Source organism: Nipponia nippon, unplaced genomic scaffold, assembly GCF_047370975.1.
Source record: "Nipponia nippon isolate SJK-2023a ecotype South Korea unplaced genomic scaffold, ASM4737097v1 scaffold_3, whole genome shotgun sequence".
In the NCBI taxonomy this organism is placed as follows: domain Eukaryota; kingdom Metazoa; phylum Chordata; class Aves; order Pelecaniformes; family Threskiornithidae; genus Nipponia; species Nipponia nippon.
This window is the reverse complement of record NW_028262347.1, coordinates 115074720-115100351: the sequence shown is the minus strand read 5'-3', so window position 1 is coordinate 115100351 and position 25632 is coordinate 115074720. Positions and strand designations below refer to the sequence as shown.

The following is a 25632-nucleotide window of genomic DNA, read 5'->3' as shown; positions in this document are numbered from 1 at the left end:
AGCTGACGCCTATTATAACTCCAGGCTATTCCCAGTATGTAATTGCTCCTTTCAGTTTGCCTTCCTTAGCAGAGTACTTGTTCTCAATTAAAAAAGAAAATAGTTCTGCATGGCAAATGTAATTTCTTCACTGAATTTTAATTCAGTCCTCCAAAACACCCACTTTGTTGGGTGAAATCCACCAATCTGATAACACAGTTTTAGAGTCAAAACTGTTGATGAACAAAGAGAGAATGCTACCAGACCCCCAAAAAACATCCTTAAGACTCTACTTGATATGGCCTCTCAGTCGGACAGCTGAGCATCCATAACTACACTTTAATTTCCAAGTTTTCGACACCTGTGCTCTTCCTTAGAGTAATTTTGTCAGGATTGTGTGTACCTGAGTCTTGTCAGATTTCCACAAGTAAAGGTTCTAAAAATTCATGTGGACTGACTACGTAGTGATCTGTTACATGGAGATCTCTGTGCAGACCAGACTATGCATGCAGCATCCCCCAAACAGCTGAACAACCTCTTGCTAGCTTGAAGATACACGGGCAAAGTCAGATTCTTCTCTTTAGTGGCTGCTGTAGGTAAGATCTATGCAGCAGAGAAAGGGAGCAGATGGGGAAAAGGAAAGAAGAAACAGGGAATCGAGTGAAGAAAGGAACATAACTGGGACTGGGAGAAAAGAAGTGGAGGTGTGGGAGGTGGATCAGCACTGGGAGCCCATAAGGGAAACTGATGGGATGTAATTATGGGGAGGTAATTGCCAGAAAGGCAAACAAGGATTTGTGGAAAAGAGCAAGTGGTTGGAGAAAACATCCTGACTTTCATCCTTCATTTATCAGCAGTTGACTGCGAAACCCACTCCCTTCAATCTGACTCACCTCTGAGGATGGCCATCATCGTCATGACGCCATGTGTTCCAATAGCAATGTGGGTGCCACCCTTACTGACAAAATAATGAGCACCGTCCCCAGCCTGGAACCCGAATGTGGCCGCCAGCCCGGGCTGCTGGAAGTCAGATATGCAGAGGATGTTTCTTTGCCCCTCTTGCACACAGATAATAATCTTCAAGCATGCCACAGTCATCTTGTCCCTATGCCTTATTTGGCACACAGTGGCTAGTTCTCACTAGAAAAGAAATTCAGTATTTTTTCCTCTTCTCATGGCTCAGCACGTGGTCCTGTGGCTTTTTTGCATGCTACTCATACTCTGTTGAGATGACAATTATTATTTATCTGACAAGATTTTCTCTGGGCAGATAATTACTGTAAATCCAAGTGCTTCACAAGCATTAACTTACTAATCCCTGAAACATGCCTTTAAGGTGCAGCAGGGCCCTGTCTTCATTTCCACAGAATGACAGCAAGGAGGTCGAGGTCAGATGCTTCCACCAATTTGGGACATTCATTTTGAGATGCCCAGAGCCCCGTTTGCAGAGCACTGGGCAGTAAGTAGATTCTTACATACTCAAAGCACAACTCCCAGTGAAAATTCAAGGGCAGAACTGAGTGTTTTAACATGCACTGCTGTACCTCAGGGTAACAAGGGGGATACACAGAAGATCACAATCTGAAAAACCAGGGAACAGATAATTTAGCATCCCCCATGACAGCCCAGTTTAAATCCTCGAGACTGGTTAGTACCTGAATCTGAGCATCTCTCACTACAACCAAAGTGGTTTTGAATGAAATTCAGATGTGTGTGATTTATACAATCCCCTGTAGAAGAGACAAGGATTTTTCACATAACTAGAAGAAAGCATTTTGGTGGTCAAACAGCTCACAGTGCATAGAAAAAAGAGCCAAGGTCCAACATTTACGTTCTGCCGACCTGCTTGAAAGCGTATAAAGTGTAAAATAACAACAGAGGTACTACATTGGCTCTTTGCACATCATATCCCTCATATTACAGAAGGCTGCTTTCCCCCCCCTAGAAATCCCCAAAACACATAAAACAGACTTTCAAGCACCAGCCATCCCAGCACCAGCTCACTTTTCTGCTAATGGTTCACCATGTGGCTACAGTTCTATGGTACTTTCTCCTCCTGTTATGGTGATCTATTAAGACTACAGAAGCAATGACTGGCCAATATATTTCATCAGAAAGCTATACTAACGCTTATTTTCAAATTCTGTCATTCCAAGATATTCAATTACTTCTCAAATATTCCTGAAAGAGGCCCCCTGCAAGAAAGCTCTGCCATTTCACACTCTGCAAGGCTGAAATGCTCTTTCACTCTTGTTTACAATCTGTATATAAGGAAACTGCACATTTGTAGTCTCCCGGGGGCCATGTGGAAGACAGAATTCATTAAATTTATGGAAGTATTTGCTTGGGAGGAGATGGAGAAAAACAGTTATCTGTATTATATTAAATCACTCTCACTTCAATTCAACAAGGACTATAAAAAGGATCTGCAAAAACATTCACAGTAAACTCTTACTAGTCATACTCAGACTTTGGGTTTTTTTTTTTTTAAATCTGTACAAGTAATGTTATTTCTATAGCAGAAAAAGGTGGTGTAATGTATTTCGGGCGATTTTTGACAGAAAGATTTTTTGGTTTATTTCTTATTGTATTTTTAATTCTTCTGCTTTCTGATCATGTTACTTTCATTCTTCTGAGCTTAGTTTTGCTCTCTGATGCTAACGGTAGTAAATTATACACTTGCTGAGGCTACCACAAATGAGGATTTAGTGTTGTATCAACAATTTTGTTAAACCGAACAAGCAGCTTTCCTTAAAAGTAATTTCAGAAATAACCGAAGATAGGCCAGAGCCAGGGCAAGTAGCAAACATGGAGGTTTGGGATGAGCTGTAAAACAGAGGTGAGGATATGGATGAAGTGCAGAAAATAAAGTATGCAATTTATCCACATGCCAATGCGCAACAATGTTTTCTAGCAGACTGCAGCCTTCAGTGTGTCATGCATGACTCACGCACATTCCTCCATGCATATTTATGAATATTTCAATACCTTACGTTCACTGCTACAGACCTTTAAAACTCGGATCTCTACGTCCTTAGACAGCCACCCCACATATGCTAACACAACCTTCCTCTGTTTCTAATAATTCCTGATGGGCTCATGCGAAGGGTATCACCTTCTTCTGGACAACAACTTACCTTAAATATTAGCCATTAAATGAATTATATTTATTGGACCTTTCACTGTACAGCCCTTATTTCTATAAAACCACTGCCACGCAGGGCTCTGATTTTGGGATCTGCTTCTGAAAACCTAACTGTAGCCTGGAGTCCAAGCGGTTTGGTTTTGCTTTCATTCACAAGCCCGTAACCTATATATGGCTTTTCACTGCAACTGGCCACAAGTGACCAAGTAAAACTCATGCTCGAGAGAGATGTTTTCAAAAAGATGACAAACACACTGCTCTGGCACAAAGCAGATATTTTTCAAGCGGAAAGGTCACTAGTAATTTCAGATGTAGTATTCGACAAGAAAATGCTGACAAAGGAAAAACTGTACTGTCAGATGAATGAAAAATTATGTTATTCAGCTGTGTGCTCAGCATTGCTCAATAAAGAGAAAGTTTCAGCTTTGGGATTTAAAAAGCTCTTTGGGTATATGTGGTTTTTTTGGTTTGTTTGTTTTAAAACACTAAAAGTTTAGACATAAGATGATACTCTAAGAGCAGTGATTTTTTTACAGCGGGGTACCGTGTCCCAGCTCGTGGGACAGCTCGTGTCCCAGCACAGCACCTCGTGGCTGCCCATGCTGCCTGTCAACACAGTTGCCCTATCAACACAGCTGGCACCACTTCTGGACTCGGCCAACCTGCCTGTGCCTGCTTCAGTGCTACAGCCAGGCTGCCGCCTGGATAACCCACCCCGCTGAGAATCCTTGCCTGTTTGCGCGAGCATCCTTCTGTCTTCAGTCAGCTCACCTGCCCAGCCCAGCACCAGCGTCCCCCTTTTGTGCTGGAACAGCACTTCAAGCATCCTCCTGAAAGTTTGCATAGAAAACAGCCCGTGGGATGAAAACTGGGCCCAGGACAGCTATTGGAAAGAAGGCAAAGCAACATTTCGGACACGATGCACAACAAGGAGGATGCTGAGTAGAGCTTTTATTCACCTGGCAGCAGCCAGCCACCTAAGCACACAGCCTGACCTTGGCATGCAGCAGGCTGCAAACTCCCCTTCCAGTACTGCCAGGTGAGGTTGTTCTCTTCAAAACTGCAGCGGGCTGAACTACACTAAGTTACACCAGAGGAAAACATAGTTTTGCACTTACACCATGAACCAAAGCATCCTCTGCATAGCCAAGCCTGCCAACTGCTGACCTGACTGCCCTGAGCTGGCGGTGCCCGGCTGCTCTGCTTCCATCTCACCCACCTCCCGAATGCCACTCCCCTACCTTGCACTGAGACATGAATTTCCCCACAACTCACCCGTAAAAATATACAGGGCAGCTCAGCCTGTTCCTAAAACTATTTCTAGAACTCCACTATTTCTAAGCTTTCTAACTGTTTCTAAAACTCCAGCCAGATCTTTTACACCAGCTTAGACAGCCTTACACAGTACTGCAGCCTGCAGAACAGATACAGCTTTTCTTGATAGTCATTAGTTGCGTGATTAGGTCAATGTCTTTCTGGCATCATAAAATTACTCCTCCAGAAATACTTGCAATCATCATCCAAATACACATCATAAACTCAAGCAGCTTAGATGCAAAAGTCTTTCAACTTAGACCTGCAAGGGCTCTCTGAAACTCAAGAATGAAGTTACAAGCCTCAGTTCTGACTCATTTACTTCTATTTTCTTTCAGAAGGACAGTCGAAGTATGAGCCGAGTCTAAATTGGGGCTTTTTAGAGTGGAAGTAACATTTGCACGTACCAGTTGACACCTGGTATTTTTCAGTCAACATAAGCAGAAAAACTAGAATAACCAACTTGCTAGAATAACCTATTCTACATGTACACATATCTATATATAGCGCAGAACAATAATGTTGCTAGAAAATTTTAGTATTAATCTCTTCATCTTGGCAGGCAGCTCTCTGAGGATATTAAGAAGTATGCAGGCTCACAAGTATTTTGACTACCTTTCTATGCTGTTTCTTGTTTGTTGACCATTGATTTCTCCATGTATTCCTTATCCACTCAAAAGAAGTAGAAATAAAATAAAAATAAAAATAAAAATAGTAATAATAATAATAAAAATTCCCTATAGATAGAGAAAACAATGGCATACAGGTCATCTGCAAATACTTCACACCATCGCAAACCTTTAAGAGGAGAAAGCATGTGCTCACATCAGGATTAATTACAGTAAGGTCCAAACAGTTTGATATGTCAGGCTACAGGAAAGTAGCTAGAAAAAAATGTGAGGTCCCTACATTTAATAGCAGCACTGCTGTTAGCCTAAAAGCTGCAGAATAATATAAGAAACTCCTTCACCCATTTTCACTTTTGCATCTTTTTGATCAGGGCTTATGTATCTTAAATCCATTTTTAAAAAGGGTCTAATTCAACTTATCTACCTATAAACGCACCCACAAAGAGTCTCTAAGCCAAATCACCACCACGGAAGAAAAGTTTCAAAACTTAACTGGTATTTTGCTCTTGAGAGCGAAGAGACGTTAATTTTAACTCCTGTGCTGTAAACGCAGCTGCCCACAGAGAGGAAGACCTTCACTGAAACAGCCGATACGGCTCCGTAACAGGCTGTTTCAAGACTGGAGTTTAGATACAAACAACCGGTGCCCTAAGTGGAAAAGGGTGGAGTTGGCCACAAAAAAAACCGCCAGTGAGTTAAGGCTGGCGGGGAGAAGATAAGAGTCACAAAAAGTGTTTGTTAACATCATGAAAAAAAAATATGGGGCTTCTGTGTTAAGACAGAAAGAAATAGGCTCAGTATTAAATACGTAGAATTAGGTAAAGTTACAATAATCTCTTTACTTGCAGTGAAGCGTGTGGGTATATGGGCCGGATTCAGCAACTCGACTGACAGCAAGTTGGTCCCATACAGAGCTCAGCCTGCGCCGGTTTTTCCAGCTCCTCTAACCTGGTACATGCTAGCCTCTCTCCGTGAGCCAAAGCAGCGTGTTTACTCCTGCGATAAGCAGCCTAGAGGTACCCTATGATTAAAGCAAAACCTGAAGCGCTGAACTCCTTTGCAAAGCCCATCTTCAGTACATCCAGCTCCCAAAGTCCCAGTGCCAGCAATCCCCACGCTCACACAACTGCTGCCGGGAATGGGGGGTCTGTGTCCCTCCCTCGTGTTTTCTCGTGGAGCAAAGCCACGCTATGCATCTTGCTAGATGGAATATAACTGCTGAAATTTAAAATGTTATAAGACATCAAATTTCAGTTTGTCAGGGGTCTTACACATTTCTGAGCATAATTAACTGGTTTTTTTTCAGTAAGCGCAGGAGGAGGGAGGGTAGAAGAACACGTGGTGGCAATAAACCAGGACAGATGATGGGCAGAGCTCTCTGGTGTTCTGGATTCATCCAGGAAGGAAAGTCATCAGTCACGACTTTCCAGGATTTTCATGGCTCAGAGGGGATCCTTAAGGGATATTTTGTGGCCTGTCTTAAATGACGTGCCAAGTTGAGCTCATCTCCCCTAGTGAACGAAGTGCTGCACAGGTTGTATGATTAAAGCATGCAATTAAATAAGCAACTGCGATGAGAGGAGGGTCACGACTCCCCAGCACGAAGTCAGGAAGATGTCAGAGAAGACCGAAGCCAGAGGAGGGAGCTGCAATGCGAGAGGCCTGCCCAAGCGAGGAGGTTCCCAGGGAAGGTATGAGGTTGTGAGCCCTTCCCGGCCAAAGCGTGATGATCCTGGAGGATCTGAAAGGTTTTTGAACTTGTGGGGAAAGAGCAGTGGAAGCTGAAACATGTGAGGAACTGAAATGACTTTGATATTTTAAGAAAATAAACTGTCCCAAATGAGAGCAGTCTTGCAAAAATACTGGATGTTCACTCGATACAAAATAAAGCAAGCTAGACAACTGCAAAAGCTGGGGAAAAAAATAAATGAAACCATCCATCTCTGTTCTGATGGTTTGAAAATAACATAGCCAGAAAAAAAATTCAAGTGTGGGTGGGTTTGCTTGTTTTTGAGGAGAAAAATCTGCCTGCATGCCACATGCTAAGGCAGACCTCTGAATAGAGGAGTTGCTAAGCAGGACTGTTATCTCCCCCCTTCTTTGGGCAAGAGCAGCCGGCATGGGAGGCAGGGGTGTGTGTGCGTGTATAAGGCAGGAAGGAAGAGAGGCATGGGAGGTAAGTGCATTTTTAACCTCAGCATAAAAAAAAAAAAATAAAAAAAATTTTGCAATCTGGATGGCTAGACCTGAACCAGTGCTCTCACATAACGGCAGTGCTGAGCCAGAACAGCCCCGAACGCCCTGCAGAGCTGCAATGGATTGGTAGGCACTGTCTTTATCCAACGCCAAATTAAAGCAGAGCATGACAAGATCCTGCCAGCAAACTGCTCAGCTTAACAAGAAACAAGCTCCAGATAACTGTGTTTCGTATGTACAAATGGCAAGTGCACGTTCAATGGGTTTCAACAAGCCATGTGAAACTTTCACTGGTAAATTCAAAACATAAACTGGGCATTTCAATTCCAATAACCAGGCATTTTTATGTTTACATATTTCAGCTGTTCAACTCATCATTTTTATATACAAATTTGATGACTACAACTTGTTCTTACATCAGTAAAATAAGGAAATATATCTCACATAACAGTATATCTTATGTATAAATTAAATAAGTGAATGTATCCTCTTCCATTTCCACTCTGATGTGTAGCTTTTCTTCAAATACAGTGATATAAAGTGGATGTAAGGTATCCTTCAATGCAGTTTAAGCTGTGATCCTAATTTCCTGTCAGGTTATGCACGCAGTCCTGTTAGCTAAAGCCTGTAGTTAGCTTTGCTGCCGGTTAGATAATTGTTTCATGTGGTCTCACTTCACTGGAAGCAGTGTGGCACTGCTGCCTGCTTGCAGAAACACCCGACACCTTCCCTGGCTGCTCTGGGAGGGCTGCAGGGAGTTTCTCCCTGCTGTATGTTCATACAGCCCCTCGATGCTGAAGTGACTGTTCAGTCTTCACACACGACAATTGTGCAACCATTGCTTGTTTGAGGCTTCTGGTTGCCATGGTGAGGGCACCAGAGAAATGCCAGAAGGAAATGAAGGCCAGGAGGACTTGCATACCATAACTGAAACGAGGGTTTTGATGATACAGCAAATAAATGTTTACTCTTCGAAAGAGGTAGTTCCTCTGTGTAACAAGCAATATATGATTGCTTAGCATATAAAAAGACAAAACTGTTTTTAATTTAGAGTTAAGTTGGAAACTGTAACCCCCCCATGTTTTCAAATTTTGGATATATTATAGGTCAAGTACCTCAGACCCAATGTAAAGCAATAAAATTAGACCACTGCATAAATGTAGTGCCTTTCCTTTAAAAATAGCAACATAGTATCTCAACCTTCTGAACTTGCAGACATTACTAAAATAAACTTAAATGGCTTTATCTTAAAGATTGGCCAGCAGTACCTCTGGATGCTATCAGGCTGCTCAGACCCAGCTGATCTTAGTTTCTGTCCATCTTTCTAACAGACACAGAACAACTAACACATGGGTCCTATCAGATTCTCCAGGCTGTCAGATGCTCACAGGTTGCACCTGGTATTGAGCAAACATGTCTGAGAATTCACTTATAATGTCTGGACATTCTTCATGAGCAGTGGTCATAAAACTCCTATACTTTGTTTAAGACTTATTATGAACAGACACTAAGACATTAGCAAGCATCAGAGGTAATGGGAATAGCTTTTCAGTAGCTTTTAAATAATTTAATTTAGGAAAGGGAAATTGCACATCAGAGAGTAGTCATCAGATTGCACATCAATATGTGCATCAAACGGCACATCAGAGAGATGCAGCAGTTTGATGTCTGAAGGTGTCTGGTCAGGACTGTAGCCCTTACAATAACATGCACTGCACAAAATATACCGTGGTTCCTGAAATATATTTTCTAATTTATTTTCTTGCTAAAGGATTTAGATTTTCCTACTTGAAAGAAAGAAAAAAGCTTGTTAATAAAACAGATTAAATCAGTACCTAAGCTTCCTAGCATATGACAGTGATTAACCCTTTAGTTTTACACCATAATTCCCTGCTCAGGGAAAGTACATGTTAAAATAAGCTCACCTCAAGTCCATACATGCTTGTGTATTTTTAAGAAAGGTATTATCCTTACTACATATGCTTCATATTTACTACTACTTGCCAGACGATGCGTCAATGACTATTTCTCTGATGTGAACGCATATATCTAAGACTGGGTGAAGATTTACCAGCGAGCAATATCTTCTTTAAATGTGTCTGATAACCTCTCTTCCTCTTCTTCCAAAACACCTTCAAACTATTTCCTCATTGTCGACTGGAATAAACCAGAGAAGCAAGAAAACTCTATGCAAACTTGTAATGCAATGTAATTCTGCAGCTATAGAACAAAAACATTATGCACAATACTCATTATTTCAATCCTGAACCTGTGTTACGCAGACCAGTAACAGGAAAAATGCTTTCTGGCCCTTTTGCAACAAACATATTCAGGAGGAGACGAGGTAATAGTTTTCAGTCCTGACTCTCAAGAACGCTATGGCACATTGCAGCTGGAACCTGGAAGAAATAATGCAGTTTCTATTCCTGAATGTTATGAAATTGGCTTGATGGATATTCAGTCACAGATATTGCATTAAAAATGCTTTTATTTCCTCACACGAGAAATCGTAGCAGGGTTCCTCTAAATTTTCTCTTTCAAGAAAAGAGACAATAAAAGAAGATACTTAAGTGAGGGGAACTGGTAGCTCAGACACCTCCTCTTCGTGCCTTATCACACACTCAGCTCCCATGTTCCCGTTTCTCCCTGGCAGATGCCAAGAGCCAAGCAGGCGGCAGGCCCCTGGCTTATTTGGACAACTCTTCTCTTGCACAACAAAAACTTGCAACTTATTGGCAGCTCCAGACACTTTCCAAAAAGTGCCGGGCTCAGCTTCTCTTGCAGCACTACACTAACAGCAGCCCAGCGGCTCTTTGTCCTCCAACCTTCTGCTAAAACAGTTACCCAGACTCAGGGGTTGCCTCTCTCCATCCCCCTTCCTAAAATCTGCATGCTGACACTGCATCTATTAAAAAAACCACAGAGGCTGCAGCAAAGGGACATTTATTGCATTTGGCAGACTTGGCAAAAGGTCCCCCAAAATGTTAAGGAAATAGTTACGCTCATCAGATTAATGCTGCCATCAAAAGGACCAAAGAATAACACGCATACAAACCCAAACAAGACCTCTGTAACTTACTTTTATCTGTTAGGCTAAAGATCTGGTCTTTGCTGTGAGTACTGGCTTTTCATAACGTGAATATTTTAACAGGAAGGAGCAGACTCTGATCACATTCTACAATTGAGTATTTAACATAAAATTATCACGATTAAAGCATTAATGCAATACCTCCTTAGAATATTTTCTTTATAAAAGAGGTTGGCTGCAAAACCAAGCTTGCACAAATTGACTGGAAAGTAATAAATTCCTTAGTCAACAGGTTCACATTATACTCAGCAACACACAGATCCAAGAGGCACTCCACGACAACACTTAGCAAACAATCCTGTTATTCATGGATGACTATAATAGGGTGATTACTAACAGCTGTTTGCAATCTCATTACATATGGGAAAGCTTCAAAAAAATTACAGAAGCAGCACCCCAACTTACAGAGGAACTGAAGAGAGAAGGATCTATAAAGCTGCGTGACCCCTTCCCAGTCCCATTCTCCTCATTACTCACATTACACCCCAACACCCCCAAAGGCTCACCCTCACACAGTCCTAACTTGCTCCCTATGGCTTCAAAATACTCAAGGCAACAGTATTACTTTCCAATGTATTCATCAGGTTAAACCCAAAGAATGCATGTATTAAAATATAAGTTAAAACTAATATGAGAGTGGTTCAATAGATTTAATAGTTTTATATGTAGGCTACACAAGTACTGAACTTACACAACCAGTATATGAGTGCTAATATGGCCAAGTATGGGTATGATCACCCCCAAGGACATGAAAAGAACACATAGTCCAGCTTTTAAAGAAACTTAACCCAATTAAAAATGTTAATTAAAGCATTCCTGATGCAAATGACAGGTTAATATTCAAACCCAGAAAGCAGAACACCACGTAATGCCCTAATTTGTTCCTATTTGACTGGTGACTCTTCCACTCTCTTTCCTGCCCCTAAGTTTTAATTAAGTACCCTGCAGCCAGCCAGATCTTTTTGTAATACTGCAATGAAGCATAAGAATATAAAAGCATCAGGAGAAAAAACAACACAATAAAGGCTGCTTGTTCACAGACAAAAAACTATGCAAATAAAATGCTGGGTAATCTGTTTAGTGACTCTTCTTAGAAGATGGTCCAGAGTTATTCTAGCTAGCTGTGACATAGATTTCTTCTTTTTAAGTCTCAAAAAGTTAATCAGTAATCTCAGAAAACAACACACTCTCATTCTCATCCCCCCTTAATCCCACTCACAGGGCTCTGCAGTATCTGAGTGACCCTCTTCCTTTGCTCCATCATATTGAAGTCCTGTCTCAGGTCAGGAGACATGTTTCTCTCTCGTATATACTCTGGGTCATTCTCGTTGATGCGATCGAAGTACCGCTCTTTGTGAGGCATCGTGGCCGGGGGAGGAGTAGTGATCACCACCTGACTGGCATCAGTACTCATGCTTCAACACTGCGGATGGTACGCTTTGCCTGAAACCAATAAAAAAGAGGGAAGAATGATTAACAATTAAAAGGAGGGCACTGAATACAACTTCCAAGTCGGGACACAAATAATGTTCTCTTTCATCTCTGCAGAACAACTTCTAAAATGAAAGGAGAACAAGTGAATAATTATCATAATCAGAAAACTAAGGAAAAATTCTAGAAAAGTGTTTAAAAAAAGCATTAACGAGTTCTCTGATACTGCATAACCATCTCTATTCAAGTTAAAATAAAAACCCAACAGCACACAATTAAGAATTATGATATTCGAAATGCCTATAATATGTTTTACAACAAACTTTCCTGTATCATTTTACACTGCACTCATCACCCCTCCATCATTTTGATATAGCTCTCCTTCCTGACATGTTCAACCAAACACACCCAGAAGACGGGGCCTCTGTTTAACATTTGCTCAGAGCTCATCTCCCAGCTCAAACGAAGACATTCCTCAATTACAGCATTTCCGAAGCTCCTCATAACCCCAGCTTAAAAGCGAGGCACCGGGCGGCTCGAAGACTGCCAGGGAAGCTCCGCAGAGCACCAGCTGGTGCCTGCACTTTCAGGAGGAACTTGGAGACACTGAGGGAACTGCAGAAAAGGTCATATGTTGGGTTGCACAGGATTGTGGCTGCATCCACGGCAAATAGCTGAGTTTCAGCTTTTCTCCTCTCGTGTGCAATTGTACACAAAGATTCTCACTGAAGCTCATTACTTTAGAGAAAAAAATGAAGTTCATTACATTGGGAAAAAAAAACAAAACCATTTTCATGTCTTGGTAGAAAGCTGAGCTTAAAACTTCATTTAAAAAAACCTGATAAGCATTTGTAAACACAAACAGAACTGGATCAAAAGCAGAAAAGCAGACACCTGAATTTTCCTACAAAGAATCAGGCTCGGAAGCACACTCAGGAACACCGTTCCTCAAACGGGTACTGAAGAGGGACATTTTCTCAGGTTTGAAGAACAAAGAGAAGCAAGATTTGTAGGATGAGATAGTGTGTTATGAAAATACATTTTAACATGCAAATATCTACATTCCATAATATATTTAATATAAAAATATTTGCATGCAAATGTATGGTATGTAAATAATTCACCTCTTCAGAGGGAAAAAAGCCAAACATGAAGGAATGAGAGTTGTCGAGCAGTATTACACCGCATGGTCCGACATTATGGTATCAGTGGTTTGAAGCATCCTTGCTCTGTGGCACAGTTCACCCATCCCTTGTTTGGGTCAGTGCAACTACTTTTTGGGATATCCTGTGAACAGTGAACTCACGTGGAGCATCTGAACTCTTCCGACTACAACATCGCCTATTTTCCGGATGAAACATTTGGGGAGATCCCTGTTAAAACCAGCTTCAGCAATCCAAGCCCTCCTCCTGCCCGTGACAAGCCCTTTCGGTCCTTGTGCTGCACCCTCTGCTGCGCAGCCACGCCATGAACCAGGCTGGCAGGAGGATGCAAACTGGTTTTCAGCCAGTTTCCCACACTGACACCCAAACGGCTTTGCTGGCACGCCGCAGGGGACAGCGCAAGGATGAAATCCTGGGGCACTGCAGTCCTGCTACCAAATATGAAACCCCAGACAGAAAACAAGACAGATCCCACCTACAGAGCAGGGAAAGCATTAGCAGATAAGGTAGAAGAAAACCACGTCTATGACTTTCTCGTATATTACAGATTATGATAAAATTTGGGATCAAAATGAAATACAACTAACACCCTTCTAAAAAACAATCACTACAGGTTGTAACTGTTTTTGTTCTATACGCCCTCTTTTTTCTTTTTTTGAGGGAGGACACAACTTCTGGGATGCAACATCATCCAGCTGCATGCACAGAGCTTCCAGGAGGTATTTGGCATACTGGATGAACGTACCATATTCTGGGACGTATCATTCGCATCCTTGGAGGCAAGCTCCATGAACTGTGATGCCTTCGTTACAGAGGCTGTGGAAGCTCACCGGTGAGTTTGGCTGCTCAGGTGCAGTCCAAGTTCATTCAGCATTTGCTGACAAACCACCGGGAAGTCTGCTACGTGCGATCAATTTTGGGGCTTGCTTCAAGGAAGTGGAGGTTTGGCAAAAATCTAGTATAACTACAAAAGAAGCTTAAGTTTTTCTAAAGAATGAACTATTGCCTTTTCCAGCTGGGAGCATTGAAGCAGAAGGATAAACCTCTTGGGACAGCATTTGGGGATATGATCACAGCTCAGCTTCCCTCTGCTCAGGTTAGAAGAGATACCTTTATAAATGTAACCATGTATTATGCCTCCCCTCTCCTCTCCTTCTCCGAAAAATGGCAGGGTTTAAGAAGCAAAAGAAAAAAAGCTTCATGAGAATACACAAGACCATGAGCTCACTCTCCAAATGCCACAAGGTATGAAGAAGCTTGAGACCAGACCTCAACCTACACCGATCTCCATCTGCGTCAGGACGAATACCTCCATCTGAGTCAGAACAGATGCCTTCCAGCACCTGCTGGTAACTGAAAGCAGTCTAGAAATGCAGATGGCAAGAACCTTATTTGAATTGTTGACCAGTTGCAACTCCTGCTCTTCAGTTACTTCTTCCCAGGAGTTGCTTTATCCAATTGTTTTTCCTAAAATGCTCCTGAATCCCGCTAACCCCGAGTGGCAAACTTGCTCAACTGCTGATCCACTCGGTTGGTTGGATCAACTACACGCATGTCTGAACTTCAAAAAACTTTTATTGTTATTATTATAGGTTTACAGGACATAATTAGTTCAAGTCCGTTACTTTAAAATTCATTCTTACAGTGACAGAAAAGCCCATTCATCTGTAAAAAGACACGAATGTGGCTGGCAATACCTAAAATCCACGAAAGAGATTTTTCTAATTGCTTTGGACTTCATTTTTTCCTCTTTCCTTTCAGATTGGTTTGTTACCTCTAGCCATTAAGATTACAACATTAAAGTCCTTGTACTACAAAAAAAACTCCGTTACTGAACATAATATGGGTATTGGGTCCAGTTGTTCTTATTAGGTCTGGTTCAATGCCCACTCTGTTGGGCCCAGGCTGACTCTCATATAACCCCTACTGTTCGGCTGGAAAATATTCAAACAAATCAGCCATTCTTTCATTATTTATTTGCATCTTGCACTGATTTTTTTTTTTTTTTTTTTTTAAAAAGGGACACTTGTTAAAAATGTGCTCAGCTTTTGGGGATCTAAAAATCTGTATCTCCTTCTCAGCACAGGACTGGCAATGACATACAGGTAAGTATTTACAGAAAATCCAGATCTCAAAAGCTATGAATTGTGATAGAGGATTCTCTCCCCCTCCACATTTTTTGGTGAGATTCTTTTGCCTAAAAGAAAAATCAGCTTTGCTGCAGGGCTACTTTTGGCTTCCACCCCTTTCCATGATGTTCATGAATTACAGAAAGTGAGCGATCACCTTCCTGAGCGGTACTAGCTAATGTTTCTTATGCATGCTATACTGCGTAAGTGGTTCCAGAGACTGAGGCACAGGTGGAAATGAGAGATCGTAGGCCCCTATAGCAACAAACCACTATATCTAGACTGGTCAGAAAGGACAAACATACACAGAGAAATCAAAGCTAAACTAGGATCCGATTTTGTCCTAGTGAGAGCCATCACTCTTGCTCTGCTGAGACACACATTTTAGGCTAACGTGCATATGTTGTCATGCCAAAAAGAGATTCAAAGTATACAGAAGAGCAGTTTTCCTACCTATGGTTCAACTACTCCAATGGGGGGCAAAAGAAACTAAGAGCAGCAAGTCAGCACGTGTCAGTTTTTTTTATACAGAACCCCCATCTCTGCTGAAAGTACTTTTAGAGACCTGTGAAACAAAGAAGCTCAAAAGCTGTTGCTACAGGGTAACTTGTTAATCTAACTCTGCTTCCCCCTGGCTAGTTATGCCCTCCTGGTTCATGCTGAACTGAACTCTGATACTGCCACAAAAGAAAACAGGTCGTGTCCTCCCGTGCTTTGATGTTTTATATAGCTCATGGCTTTGGTCTCCATATCTGTTCCATATTTTATAACCGTAACTGGGCTACAGGGAGAAAGTAGAGCATTCCATCTTTGTCAGGAGGACGCGCATCTCTCCACTTAGAAGTAAGTTTTATTTAATAAAAGCTTTCAATTTATTCCAGGAACTTGGGACTATTGATTTTAGGCTGCAACTTTAAGTCCTGAGCATCCCCATCTGACACTTTGTAAAGTCTAAGTAACATGCTGTGCTGCTTTTGTTGGAATAACTGTTTTCAATGTCAACTCACAAAAGCAGCTCAAAAATAATAATGAGGTCAGAGAAACAAGGAGTACTGAAGGGAAAAAGAAAAAGGAGCAAGAGACCAAATGCAAGGAAAATTTATCTTGCCAAAGAACACCCTAGAAAGTACTAACTTGATATATTTGTATCTTTCACAATGTACAGAATGTATATAAAAATAAATACCACCATAAGAGAAAGACAGAGCAACAGAAAAGGGATCAAATCATTAGATCACCTAGCAACGAATCATTAACCTACCTTTTATGCTGATTTTTTATGGCTGGTTTCAGACATCCCCATTTTCTCTACGCAGTGCAATCCATCTGTTTGAAAGTTTCCATCACTGCAAACCAGCAGCCTGCACACCACATCGTTAACGGGTACGACTGATTTCAGGTCTGAGCACTCGAGCTAGACTACACTGCATCTGAGCATTTCTTTTTTAAGGAGCACGTTGTGTTATTCTGCTCTTGCTATTTCTCGCCTGCTTGTTTTTAAGGAACAGTCTGCTCCTTCTTCCCCCCATCCAGTATCTTGTCTGCCAGGAGACTTGCTGGAAGCAAACTGGGTGTCTCTTGATCTCAGTTCCAGCCTCTCTATGAAACAGGCAGGCTCCAATCTGAATCAAAGCCTCGGCTTTAGCCCACACCGTCAGCTACATAAGTAAGCTGGCAGAAAGAAATACACTTAAGGAATATGAGGGAATGGTTAAGAGGGGCAGGAAAATATGTAGGAGAATACGGACTGAGACGAGAGTCATCATTGCTGTCTTCTGGCATTAAAAAGTTAACTGTCCATCCTTCCTCCTATAAATTTTCGTGATGACATATAACTGAGCAATCGCATCTGTTCTAGGGCAAAAAAAATTATTGGGATAAACACCTCAAAATTAAATTAGTTTTTTTATTATCCTGATTAGGACATCAAATACCATAAATATCTGACAATGCATTGACAGGGTTTTTTTGTTTGTTTGTTTTTACGTTACAATGGGTTTGGGTTTCATTTATCAGTCTCATCTCACACACTAGTACGATGAGTAAGATGTATGTTCAGACATTAGCATTTTCTAAATGCCATTTTTGGAACTGAAAATACTTCTGCTACACTAGATAGGTAGTATTTGTTCAAAATTATATTAACTGATTTTACTAATATGCAGTGATTCTGTACACTAGCACTAAAGTCAAACTACACCCTTAAGTTGACACAAGGCAGTATTTGCACCAAAACAATAAAGCAGTCGCACCTGCCAACCTTCCCGGCCATTCAATCTTTCTCCCTATATCACCTCTTCAGATTCATGCCAGCAGACATTTGTAAGGTCAGATGGTGGAATGGGTAGGAGAAACTACTCTTTGGCTGAGTTTTTGTTTTGTTTTAACTTTGGGGGTTTTAAAATGGATTTACCTTCAGCTGTATCAGTTCCCCCAGCCAGTTAACTGCATATCTACACAAATGTTTGGTCTGAAACAAATACGGTGACGATATGGGGGTATCTAATACCTTGTCTTCCAGTAGCAATGCGGGCATAAACAATTTGTCATACTACAGCCCAAACTGGTTACAAATCAAATATTCTAATCCAGTGCTCTGTATTTAAGTCCTTCTCCTTTTAAACAGAGTAAGCTAATGAAATAATCATCATCTCCTTTCAGACACCACATTAAAGAGACTATAAGGCGGCAGTATATATTTTTCCTAAGAAAGAGGAACTTGAGTGTATGTGAACTTTGTTTTTGCATTTCTGTGTTAAATCTAAAGCATTATTTTTTCCCAATTATATAGCGCAATATAAAAGTCAACATAAATATTCAAGCTGTACAACTCACACTTTACTCAGTGTAAACTGGAACTGAGCCAGCTACCCTTTACTGTCAAAAAGTGAGATAATGTAGTGGGTTGCTGACAGCCACCCAAAATACAAGGGCTACACCTTTACCTTTAGCTGAAGATGTGACATTTTTTCTCTGTTAAGGAAGGCTCCTTATAATGCACACAGCTTGTAGCAGGTGCAGTCTGCACTGCCACATTTGCAGGCCAGCCCGCCAATATTTTTCAGCACAAGCAGCGGAGGGAACCCCCCCCCCCCCCCAAGCCTAGAATGATGGTTTGATGTATCCAATATGCTCTACCACATGGCCATAAATGCTATTTGCATGTGTTAAGTCTCATAAATGAACTAGCATGCTTAACCCTGTAGACCAAAACTACTTTAATTGTTCACATTTTGGTATTCCTTCACTTCATCACGACAATTTTTAATGATGGAGAGAACTCTTGATGAGCGAGTTATCCAGTTACTATCATCCAGTGACAGAAGACAAAAACAGGCTCAAAAGGACAACCTCTAGTTCAGCTCCAAGGTCCATCTTGCCCGGTATCAAACCTCCTGTGCTGAGGACAGGCTGTATGTAACTGGGCTGTTTCCATTGCTGTATTGCATGACCCTTAAGCAGTCAGCAGCACAGGGGCTTCCTTGCTTCACTCCATAAAATAATGTTTTCTTGTTTTACTAGCAAATTGTTAAGGTTGTGCAGACAGTAAGAACATTTTGAGATTATACTGCTCTTTACACAAAACATTAAAGGCAGAACAAACGCAGTCACACAAGCAAACTGGTTACAGAGAAGTAACAGAGGAGGAATGCAGAGTTTGTTGGTGAAATGATGCACACAGGTACTACTGCATCGCACCAGGAAGGGGGTGGCTGCACCGCGAGAAACACGGGAAAGCACTGAGATGTCAGAGTCGTAAAGGGCGATTCATGTCACATGTCGATCATTCACTATAAATCCTCTTTTACTGCTGGACACAGTTTGCCACACCAGTTATCTGTAACAGCACGATAGAAGCAAATATGAATAATTAATTTGTAACTTTAGAGACACAATAGATTGTGTCACTGAAACCTCGCTTTAAGAGAAGGTCAGTCACGCACAGGTATCACATTGGTTTGTTTTTTCCCTTTCCCTAAACTTGTTCCTTTAAAAGAAATTTTTCTTTGCAGTAGTTATATTTTGTCCTTTTATTTATTTGTTATTTTTAACAAGTACCTGATTGACTGCAATTTACCAGAAACAATTGTAAAGCTGAGTTATATTTTGTTCATATGTAAGTTTTATTTACATAAGTAAGTGTATGCATTTATTTTGAAAAAACAAGCTGTACTTTGGAGTGCCGACAGTTGTCATCCCTGCTTGGGTACACAGGGTGAGCGGTCCTATGAAATAGTCGGAGTCTGTGGATGGGGACTATTTCCAAGAAAATTTAAAAAAAATCAAGTAAAAACACCAGAACAGCTAATAAATTAAATTATTTGGTAACCTGTAAACAGCTTCTGTACTTACTAGACTTGAAAAGCGTGTCAGTCCTACCTCACACCCACTTTTCCTCTGTTTTTCTTTCATCTTCTTTGTTGTACTGAAGTTCACGAAAAAGCACAGTAAAAATGAGCTCTATGATGAGAATGTAAGTTTCTCTTGGTTTAAGCTGTTTTTCTATAGCAGCATTAAATTAAAATTTCACACACAGGATATGAGATCATTCAAAAATATCTGAACACCGAGCTTAAATAACCTGCTTCTACCCAAAGGCAAGACTGCTCTCCGGGAAGAGTGTCCTCACTGTAGCAGAAAGCTAAGGAGACGTACAGGAGCTGCCAGGGAAAAGAAAACCTCTCCCTATGGCATATGCAAAAAGCTGCTCTCACACGAGGGACAGATGCACTGAATAACAACAATGGAAATGAAGTTACTGCCCCCCCCTTTAACATTTTTCTGCTCATTCCCACTTTGCTGCAGGCTAAAAATTTGCCTGCTGCTCAGAAAACCCCCTCCACTGCTCCAGAAGATTTGGTAAGGACCACAGCAGCACGAATTGCTGCAGATTTTCAAGTTGCAAGCTTTCTGAAGCTGTATTCACTTACAGCGTTTAGGACTTCTACAAAGAAGAACGATCTGAACGCAGAAGACCTTTGGCAGAGGAGCCAGCCAGCACAGCGATGGCAGCAGCGCCGCTGCTTTGGGTGCAGCGTTTGCTCGTGACCACCCTCAGCCAGCTCACGGGCAGCAGGAGCGCTCGACCTGACAGAATTCAATCAAGTCTCCTCTGGAAGTGGTTTCTTTTGGCAAACCCAAATGAAGATAAAAGCACCGGCGCTTTCCCAATGCTACCTCGAAGCTTAGACACTACATAGAATAAACTATGCATCCAAATTTAATCACTTTTAAGAGTATATTAAGAACATACCTATTAAAATAATCTCTAAACAGTAGTTCTAGATGATGAAAGCACATGAACGCGTGCGTAACTCCAGCGTGCCGGCAGGCCGCAGGACCGCAGGAACGTCCAGGCACTCCGGAGCAGCTCCCAGCAGCACGCCCCACTGCGCAGAGTCAGCTCCCCGGTCAGCGCAGCCCTAATGCGCTCTCTCAGACTGGCAGTGCATTTTGGCTCTTGCTGACCCTGTTTTGTTACTCCTTTTTTACAGATGACAACATTTACCCACCCATGTCAAACCCATGTGGATGCTTGGAACAGAAGTCATAAATATTATTAGCAAATATTTACATATTTCAAAGACTCCATCAGCAATCTCGGCACTTACTGGCTATTAATGTCCTGTCTTTATCCATTCTTGACACTAACCGATACCCTGCAGAGTTAGTATCAATATGGGATACAAGTAAACTACTTGGAGAGCAAAAAACAGATTATTTGTGTTTGACCTTACTTAAGTCAGGGAATCCCTCAAAATAATGTCAGGGAGTTTTAACCCCACATGCATATTTTCGTTTTATTTTAAAACCAGAAATGAAGACATAAGACATAAATATAAGTTTGCAATAGGAATAACTGCTTGTCTTTTTTGGTTTTAAGGATTCTGATGAAACACAAATGCTCCAGCACCGAAGCAGCTTCAACTTTTGGTTCTTATGACCCATCTCTTATTCATGCTACAAAAGAGAAAGAGTAGAACACAAGGTGTGGGGGGTGTGGGGGAAAAAAAGGACAGTATTTTGAATTAATCTGGTTTCAGAGACATCTGGGATGTTGGTAATGAAAAAGTAAGGTAGTATTTTCCAAAATATTGCAGCTTTAAGACAATAAAAAGCTTTTTTTTTTTTTTTTTAAAAAAAGACTTATCTCTGCTTATCTACATAATCACTTGTAGCTAAATTACCTAAAAGTATTTCACGAGTCAGTAGACAACAGAGAGCTAAATTAAAAGATTATGTTCTGCTGGTACTTATCTGTAGTAAGCTGTGAAAGTACGCAAACACAAAACCCACACACATACACAAGCAATGGCTGAAAAATCTCTCTAAATCCTTTGAAAAATATGAAACCTCGGTTCCTCTACAACATAAACTAAGAACTTATCTGTGAGAAAAAACATGTAACTGGAAAAGCTGATTGCAAATGTCAAAACCTTTTACATTTTGCAACACTCTTCCTCTCCCTCTCCTGCAATGCAAAGCCTCCAACTTCCTCTGGTGACTTTTTTTCTTGGGCTTCCTCTGAACTGCACAGATGCAGGGGGAAAACAATTTCACTCTTTATGCAGACCTACATAGAGCTATGGAGTAGAACTGAGGTTGTTGTAAATCATTTTTTAAAAATCCCATTGATTTACACCAACCTGGAAAACACCAGGTATTTGGAGTAATGATGGCTACTCCGGGCACTCTGCCAGAGCCCTCCTTGGTCACTGGTACAATGTGTGACATTAGATAGCAGAGAAAACTCTTATTGATCCCAGGGCACATCAAAAGCCTTCTTGACTTATGGCAGTCTGATTACCCTGAGAAATGTCACGGCCAAAGCAGCTGCCTCCTGGGTTTTGCTGGAGGGTCAGAGGCTGCAATGATGGGCAACCCAGATGATCGACACGAGGCAACTGCTGGATTTTACAAATGTTTACATGAACAACCGATCTCGTGTATGGCAGCATGCAGCTAAACCTTTTTATAGCCCAAACCCCTGGAGTTCCTCCTCTTCACATCAAATCCTGACCTTTATCTCCACCAACAGCTCAGTGCAGACCCCATTGAAGACCACCGCCACGCACTGACCATACAGAATTGCAGCTCAACGCCCTCCATAACTCGAAAGCGAGGAATGGGAAATCTGGCCAACAGCTAATCTCTGTGGGGACATTTGTAACTGGAGACTTGAAGAAAAGATGAAATTGTGCCAAGCCTTCGATCATAAAGTCTTCAGGACAAATTGTATCTTTATTTATATTATGCACCACACCCTGCATGATCCCCCCCAGTTCATATTGGGATCTCAGAATCACTCTACTATAAATTTTAAATAAGGAGCAATAACACAAGTCACATTAATATACCAATATCAGCTTGACCATGTCAAAATAAATTGGCTAGCTTCTCAAAAAAGGAATTTTAACATTTTACTGACCTGTACATACATTCTCACATTAAACAGAAAACAACAGCATTTAAAAAAAAAAAGCTGATTTGTCATATAGTCAAAAACTAAGAATGTTTTAGATAACACAATTGCATATACTGATTTCACATATGAAGAACAGGCATAGTGGGAACGTTATGGGTGTCTTAAGGTTTTTAATTGTAATTTAAAAATAGTAATTTTAGGTCTCAGTGAAAGTGTGAGACAAATGATGCCAGCCAAGCCCAGCCTGACCGCGCAGCAGGCACATTGCCACTGATAGGCCATGAGAAGCATGGAAAAAAACCTAGGCATCTTGAGAAAAAAAAGCTACACATTTACTCCAGTAAATGCTCCAAAAAAGCAAGCTACAAATTGAGGTGTAGAGGGAAGGCTCTGTTAGTAGGACTTTAACAGCTAATATGAGCCATGGGATGGCACAGGGGACAAAAACCTGTAAATCGCTATTCCCAAATTATGCTGACAGTGTCTTTTCTCACCTCATTCAGTCTCCATAGGATCTTGCTTTTTTATTCGTTACCGAAATTAGTTTTGCTTTAACATATGGGACAATTTTTCCCCTCCTTGGTCCATTTGCAAACATAAATGTTAATGTACATTAAAACATAACATGAAAAAAGCTAACAAACATGCAGAATTTGATTGAGGTTATGGTTGCATGCCTAATACGTACAAAATTATCATCTTTGGAGAACTTAAGTTAAGCACATCTTATGCTACAGTTTTCTTACGGTACAGTTGTTCATGTTTTCCTGGCTGGCTTGAGGCGATCCTGGCCCTCCCAGCTCACGTGTACCAGCTCCCCGCCTCTCAAAATGCCATCCCCTAGCTGTGCCAGCACACCTCTCCATGAAGCTGGGGTCTAAACTGGATGCACAGAGATCAAGGTTAAAAATAATTTGAGGGAGGAGGGTAGGGGAAATTTTGGAGCAGAGGAGGACCACATGGAAGTTCAGAGGGCAGCCAGGACCTCCTTCTTGAAAGTTTAAAAGGCAGCTACTTAATTAGCTGTGTTCAAAGCACATTGCTTTAATTATCCTTCCCAGGGAAATCCCTAGGATTTATTTACGGTGGTAGAGCAACACTTCTGTGTTTACCCACATTGTTAATATTGTCTTCAGCTTGCTTCAAAATAATTAAAAAACCCCAACCAACTACCTAACTAGTAAATACAAAAAGTTTCATTTGCAGTCAAGGTTTAACCTATATAAATATGTACATTAATCTCAATTGACTTGGCCTGCATTTGACCTGCTTCTTGTCTCTGCCACCTTTTGCTTGTGGTACTAGCAAAGCAAATTGAATTTAGAGAGCCAAAAGTCTTCTGCACCTTCAGGAATGGAAAATTACCCCACTGAATTTCAAGCAAGCCAGTCTGAAGTCAGAGGGTCATTTTGGACTTAACCACAGCACTGAACAGAGGCACAGATGTGCCCAGAGCAGTAACCACCACATCCCTGAGCAAGTGCTGAAGATTTACAAACAAAAGCTTTGGCAGGACACACAGCAAGGGGTATGGTGAGTCAGCATTAAGCCCAGTAGAAAAAGTAGTTTTTTAAAAGTCAAAAGCAGAATATATAAATATTTCATAATCAGGTTACTATTATTTTCCAGTGCAAGCAAGCAATTATCTACTTTTATCGCATAATTCTCCTTCTCCATGATCACTCGTAAGCACTGAAAGTCTGGACAAAATAAAAGGCACTCCACAACAAACTACACCAGTATCACAGAGCATGGATGCATCCTAGCATGCTACACAAAACCCTGGGTACTTGCGAACATCTGCGATGGCTGTCTCTAGAATGCAAAACCAGCCTGACTGACATTGAACACTTCTTGAGATTTAAAGCAACCTCTCTTTTGTCCTAAGGAGTTGCATGAAGCATCAATAAAACTGGCAGATTTTCATGTCTAAAGAGCAGCCAATCCAATGTACCTGGGACAGAACTTCCTAGCAGCCACGGCGGCACAAACACCATCCACCACAGACAGCTTCAGGAGACACTTTCTACTAAAGCATTGTCATGCAAGTGAAGAAAAGATTCTTCATGGTTTCTCTTACAGCAGAAACAAACCAGGCACTTGAATGAGTTGCAGCACCTGCGACTCAGAAGTCCAGTTGCGAAGACCTCGGTTATAATTTTGAAGGCACGAGCAGCCTTTGATCAGTCACACCTGCAGCCTGAAAGACTCTCCCTCAAGTCCTTCCCCAAATAATTCTTCCAGTTTTGACCTCTACTGGTTTTTTGTTCGTAATTTCAAGAATATTCTGAAGTCATCAAATATATTAGATGGATCTCTTGGATATAACTATTGCAATATAATGTATTATGGCAAAAATACATAAAATAACATAAAAGTTGTTTTATTTGAATTTCCAAAGATCATTTGTAAACCTGGCCTGAAAATGGTATTTGCCTGTTTGCAATTAAACCTGCTTATGTTTATACTGAAAGCGAGTATCAGACGTGTTACCCATGGGCTGGAGTTCAGAGTCTGAGTGCAGAGAGATGTGGGGGCAAACTTATATTGTTATGAATCAAAACCAACTAATCTAAAAAGCAATTAACAATTGCTGTAAAAATGACTGTGTTCTGAGCTTTGGTGATGCTTATTTTTGAATATTTGAATAACTCGTGGAAATCATCCTAGGTAAACACGGTATTTCAGTTTATACCATAAGAAAATTACTGGTGATACAAGAAGTGTCTGAGGCTATACAGATTACATCTGCTTGAGCAGTGAAAGTAAATCACATCTTTTCTATGGCTTTCAGTTATCTTGTTCACTTATGTGTTGGGCGTGTTTGGTTTTTTTTTTTTAAACATATGTAAAAACTTAACTCTATTCAAGGAATTAATGATCTTTGTATTAAGGTAATAACAAGCCAAAAAATACCACAAAGCTTGATTAATCAAGTGCTGAATAATAGGTGATTAGACTCCTGCCAAAGGCTCATTCATGACAGCTTCCACAGACGTGCTGGAGTGCTGTGGAGGACAACACCGACCCAGGGCAGCCAGAACTCTGCATTAGCCATAGCGGGGACGAAGACAAACCGCATCTTTTTTGGAACTCATTTCCTAATCCAAAAAGCAAAAAAGGAATCTGTAG

The 25632-nt window shown here is 41.1% G+C and overlaps 1 protein-coding gene across 10 annotated transcripts in view; it reads right to left on the bottom strand.

Moving 5' to 3' along the window:
• The window catches only part of ADD3 (adducin 3), a 112791-nt gene that overhangs the window by 15714 nt on the left and 71445 nt on the right, over positions 1-25632 (bottom strand). For 6 of the 10 annotated variants that reach the window (XM_087765135.1, XM_087765138.1, XM_087765134.1 and 3 more), the window contains one exon: positions 11571-11794. In XM_087765135.1, coding sequence (XP_087621261.1) covers positions 11571-11765 — 195 coding nt within the window. In that variant the 5' untranslated portion in view covers positions 11766-11794. Of the gene's footprint in view, positions 1-872; positions 1107-5560; positions 5653-9334; positions 9421-11570; positions 11795-16335; positions 16516-25632 lie in introns of those variants that run through there. The other 4 variants (XM_009476034.2, XM_087765142.1, XM_087765143.1 and 1 more) reach the window with 4 other exon arrangements.